This window comes from Phodopus roborovskii, unplaced genomic scaffold, assembly GCF_943737965.1.
Source record: "Phodopus roborovskii unplaced genomic scaffold, PHOROB, whole genome shotgun sequence".
Taxonomy (NCBI): Eukaryota; Metazoa; Chordata; class Mammalia; order Rodentia; family Cricetidae; genus Phodopus; species Phodopus roborovskii.
In genome coordinates, this window is record NW_026126469.1 from 7,132,447 (window position 1) to 7,137,961 (window position 5,515).

The window sequence follows — 5,515 nt, forward strand, 5'->3', positions numbered from 1 at the left end:
GGATTACAGGTACGTGTGGTCATACCTGGCTTCTCTGTGGATGTTCTCAAACTTGCAAGGCAGGCTGACTGAACCCAAGTTCCTAGTCAGGTTGTTTCTGTATGTTATCTCTGCATATAAATATAGCCTGTGGTGGGAGGGGTCATTCTAGAGTGTCTTTGGTCTGGGATGTTGCCTGGCTCTAGCACTCTAGCATCTTTGTTTCCAGTGTACTTTGTTAAATTTAACTGGTCGCAGTATTTTACTCTCTCTCTCTCTCTCTCTCTCTCTCTCTCTCTCTCTGTGTGTGTGTGTGTGTGTGTGTATACCCATGTATGCTTGTGTGTGCCCATGCAGAGGCCAGAGCAGAGGTGTCTTCTATCCCCCTCCACATTATTGTCCTGAAGCAGGACACTGAACCAGAAACTCACCATTTCTGCTGGCTGTCTGGCCAGTGAGGTCTGATGTCTTTGCCCCAAAGGCTGGGGTGACAGGGATACACAGCCGGGTCCCTATGCCTACGTGCCGAGGGTTCAAACCCAGGCCCCATGCTTGCAGAGCACACTAAGCCATCTCCCTAGCTCTCATTTGCTATTTTTGGAACAGGGGCTCCGGTAGCCCAGAGTAGCTCAGCTGCGGATCCTCTGAGCGCTGCTGCGATTACAGGTATGAATCACCACAGCTGCTTCTGAGCAGTACACTCCCTGCTTAACCTGGAACATTTCCCCTCCTGAAGGTCATACTATCCCTAGTGCCTTCCTTCTTAGCTTCTTGATGACAAAAAGTGACCTCTAAGAATTCACTGAGGACAAAGACTCCAGGATTCCCCAACCCAGGGCTGTCATTTCCTCATATTGTGGTCAACCTTTCTCAATTCCCTTCCCACAACACTAGGTTCCCACTCTTGGTTTCTTCACCTTTGCGATCGTTGCCTCTAAGCCTCTTGACTTATCTTGACTTAGTCACCAAGCATGATTTGAGTCATCGGCAAGAAAGCCCTGCCATCCACCCATCTAGCCTCTAGGCAATAATTAACTTGGGATTATGGCATTGGATAAATTTCAAAACACTTTTCAACATTTTCTAAGATGTCTGAAATGTAAAATGTATAGTAACAAATTTATGTGTGCACAGCACATTAATAATTTTTAAAAATCTCTTGAACATTGATTTTTAGTTTTTAAAGGTAGCTGTCACCAGAAGGGCATGGTGGTATACGCCTTTAATCACAATACTCAGAAGACAGAGACAGGTGATCTCTATGAGTTAGAGGTCAATCTGATCTACAGAGTGAGTTCCAGGACAGCCACACCTGTTACACAGAGAAACCCTGTGTCAAGAAATCATGCAGAAAGGTAACTGTCACCTATCTATAAACCCTTCCCCCACTAGATGAAGCTTAGAACCAAACTTCAGGAAAGATTACATGCATATTAACATACTAATCAGAGCCTTAATGATGAAATTCAACTGAAATGAAATTAGTATTGTTATTTTGGAAAATCTTCAAAACTTGTAAGTTAAAAATCATGTTCAAGTGAGTGGTGATACTCTGATATTCTGGGTATGACAGTTGGTTTTATGTCATCTAGGCTAGGCCAAATTATCCAGTTGTCATGTCCGGTCACATATTCTTGTAGATGTTACTGTGATGGTATTTTTTATTAACATTGAACGAGAAGATCACCCTTTACATTGATCACAGGCTTCATTCGTGCAGCCACTGAAGGTTCTAGAAAAGACAAGTGTTCCCTGAGAGATCTCTATTTTCACAAAACTGAGGAACTCGGTTCCATCCTACTGTCCTGTCCTACAGATTTTGGACATGCCACACTTTGCTATCTGTCCATCTGTCTGTCTATTTCAACATCCTGTTTTCTTTAGAGATTGGTGACCAATTCACTCTACAAGGTCCAGATGTGCAGACAAATCCAAGCACAGAGACATAAATAGTCAATCTGTGTAAATTATGCCTGCCTCCTGCCCTGGGCCCATCTTCTCTTAACTCTAATCCGTTTTCTCAGCCATGATTAGGATCTGCTAACACTCATGTTTGTTTGTGTGGTGCTAGGGTGGTGCTATAACCCTGGGCCTCCTGACATATCAAGCAAGCACATTACCCCTTAGTTACTCCCCACCCCAGTCCCTCATTTATATTTGTTGGCCTAGGAACTGTATTTTAACAAGTGACTCTCAACTTGTGTGTAACACATTCATATCCTAAGCCTTTACTTTCAGGCTGTATGTGGACAAGTTTTAACACTGCCCTCTCAGGAAGAATGTTCTGTCAATCCAGAAGAGATGGGTTTGTCTGACGTGTCCTGACAGCACACCCGTGCTAAGTTTGTGGGGTGAGGCAGAGCCAGGTTGTTCTTCGGAGAACATAGTTTGTGTACCTTGGAGAACAGTTTTTAGAGAGAGAAAAATTGAAATCCTTACTTTTGTGAATGTTCTGTGATATACAGATTATCAGTGATAATATGAACACCACCCCTGGCTCACGGGAACCTTCAAAGTTTAAGTTTTCTTAGTCTCAGAATCAGGTTCTGGCTCTGGGATTTTGGAGTAGAAAATAGTTTGTGCTTGGGTTGGTTACTGCTATGCTAGGGGAAGAAGGTTTGGGGTGGGGGGGAAGGAGGCCTGGATCCTGCTGTTTCAGGGGGACAGGCCCCTCTGCTGGCATCAGTCTGCACACTCCACAGCAGTCTCCACTGCCCCCCAGAGAATGTTCCATACACTGCACATCACCGTTTCTTTTTCAGGGTGCCTGTGGCATTTAAAACTGGCTTCCTTGTCTGCTATCTGCAAACCTCTGTGCTTCTAGTAGCTTTCAGTCCTTCAAGGAGAGCATCCATGGCTGTGTGGAGACAGTAAATGCAGCAGCCTCATGGTGTCCATGTCTCCCCTTTCTCCACATGCCCCCGCCCGTCATGCTTCAGACTTCAGATGTTGGGTATCTGCATCTCATTTGGAGATGTCTGCAGAGATCATTGGTACCCACCTACACTTCATAGCTATTACAACTCCCATCCCATTCTCAAGGAAGATCCATTTTCCCCCCTTCCGTTTCTCCCCAGAAGCACTCACACAGGGTATAATGCACACAATAGCCTAGAGAGGTTGGAATAAGTTGATTTGTATCACAGCCAAAATCAAGTCACTTCAAATTATTTTGTTTGCTTTTTTATTTTGCATGGCTAGAGACTGAATCCAGAGCCCCAGGCACACAATTTACGTGTGAGATACATCCCCAGTGCTTAAATTTGCTTAAACATTTTAATTACATCTTATCACTTTTAGTGTGTGTGTGGTGGCACGTGTGCCACAGAATTGTCAGAGAACAATTTTCACGTATCAGGTCTCTCCTTTCCACACTGTGTGTCCCAAGGACAGATCTCAGGTCCTCAGGTTCGTGGCAGGTGACTCTACCCACTGAGCCATCTCACCAGCCCTAAAATTGTGTTTTAATCACCTTATTACAACCACTTTCAAGAATTCCTCCCTGGACTCTTCTTGCTCATGGCCCGAGCCCTTGATAAACTGCCTGACCCCTCCTCATTGTGACCAAGTTCCTCATTACTTCTCAGTAGTCAGTAGACTCAGTTTAAGTTTGTTTTCTTCTATAAGAAAAGCTACCCAAGCTATTACAGTAAAGTAATGCTTTGATCTTTGCATTTGAATGACCAGAAACCATATAGATAAGGAAACAGGTAAAACACTGACCTGGATGGAACAGAGTGACAACCAAGAAGTCATCTTTGGAGCTAGAAGTTTTATTTAGGGTGAAGAAGCTAGTCCTGGGGTAGAAAGCTATGATGTGGGTTTCAGATTGTGCATACGGCACTCCAGACAGCTTCTGTCCTACACTACTCCATCCTGTGCCAGGGTTTCCGCCCTGAGCTTTTCTAGCTCTTCACCAGTGGACTCCATCCGGCACCGCTGGTACCTAGCACCAGGAGTCTTTTTCCATGAAGAATAGCGATAGTGCCAGAGACTGCAAAGGCCATAGATGGTAATGAACATGGCAGCCGCCAAGGCCATGTACCAGCAGAAGAAGACAGTTAGGAATGCATGGTCTGTAGGGCTGTCTGACCGCCAGGGCTGTCCAGTGGTAGGCACATACATCTCACAGATCTGAAACATCCAGTTGCTGAACACCAGCCCCAACCAACACTTGAGGATCCAGAGCGGGGGATGGTTGGGGACCCAGATCTCCACAGTTATCACCAGAGCAAGCAAGAAGGATGGCACCATTAACAGAAGATGCACTCGGATCTCCATGGAGCTTTTGTTCTCGATGTGGGTTGCCATTAGCAGTATCACCACATAGAAAGCCAGGGCTTCGGCTGCACGTTCCAGCTTCACACCCCAGTGTGCCAGCCGTGACTGGCTCACCATGTCCACCACGCCACTGAGAACAAAGAACCCAAACATGGTTGCATGCTGCCAGTTGTCCTTGAAAACAAATGGCCGCCGAGGGTCCTTCCAGTCTATCATCTGCAGACGATTTAACCCTAGAGGGTAGAAGAATTCGCCAAAAATGCCAAAGATGGGGACAAGCACCTTCACTAGCGCTTCATACGATACCTGCCAAAACAGCTTGTGTCCCCACAGCTTCCTCAGGAGCATGGGGTGCTTGAGGACCTTCTGCTCCCGTAGCAGGGCCAAGGATGTTAGCACCGAGTAGTACAATGAGTAGAGAAAGAAGCCTATTCCTGGAAGCAGGTGTCCCTCAAGGGACCCCATGGCTTTTGTGTGTTGAGTCCGACCGGACCAGAGCCAGCAGAGGAAGCACACACACCTTCACCGGCTGTCGGCTGTCGTCAAAAGCCTCACAAGAGGTTCTCAGGCCTCCAGCAGCCTGGCCCTGCCACCCACATGCAAGAATCTCCTCATCGCGGATGTCTGAGACACTCCCAGGGCGGGGCCTCTAAGCGATGTGGGTTTCAGTCATCGTAGAATGTCCTGACTGAAGTGTGCTGGGTTGAGAGTTCAGCTTCTGTACCAGGGGGCCACAGCTGCAGACCTGGCTTGCCCCATGCTCCAGCCCCACAGAGAGAGGCGGGGAAAGAACAAAGGGTCTTTCACAGAGGAGTGGCCAGCTGCCTCTACTACCGCCAGCTGCTGCCAGACATAGTGTAACTATTTCTCTTCTTCAAATCCCTCAGGAGGGGGACAGGAGAAATGGCTCAGTGAAAAGGACCCGAGTTGGTCCCTAGCACCCACCTGGGGCAGTTCACAACTGACAGCAACGTCATCTTGGGGGATCTGACACCTTTTTCTGGTCCTCTAGGGCACTCCCACACAGGTGCACAGACACACACAGTTAAATCCATGAATGACTTTGTGAGAAGGGACTCCTTTTGTCTAAGACCCATTCCATGTCACTTGATTATTGATTCCCATGCTGAGGAAGATTTATTGTTACCATGGAGCTGCTCATATGATTTACTTTCAAATTGCTCTTTCATAATTTCTGACAGGCACATCTTAAAGAAGGCCAGATTTGTTTTGCTTCCAGGTTTCAGAGGGCTCA

At 46.7% G+C, this 5,515-nt stretch overlaps 1 protein-coding gene across 1 annotated transcript; it reads right to left on the bottom strand.

The window, feature by feature from the left end:
• Positions 1 to 3,731: 3,731 nt before the first annotated feature.
• LOC127226833 (transmembrane epididymal protein 1A) lies at positions 3,732 to 4,789 on the bottom strand. The gene has a single exon (XM_051190954.1). It carries the CDS (start codon positions 4,723 to 4,725, stop codon positions 3,841 to 3,843), a length of 885 nt encoding a protein of 294 aa, XP_051046911.1. The 5' UTR covers positions 4,726 to 4,789; the 3' UTR covers positions 3,732 to 3,840.
• Positions 4,790 to 5,515: the final 726 nt, after the last annotated feature.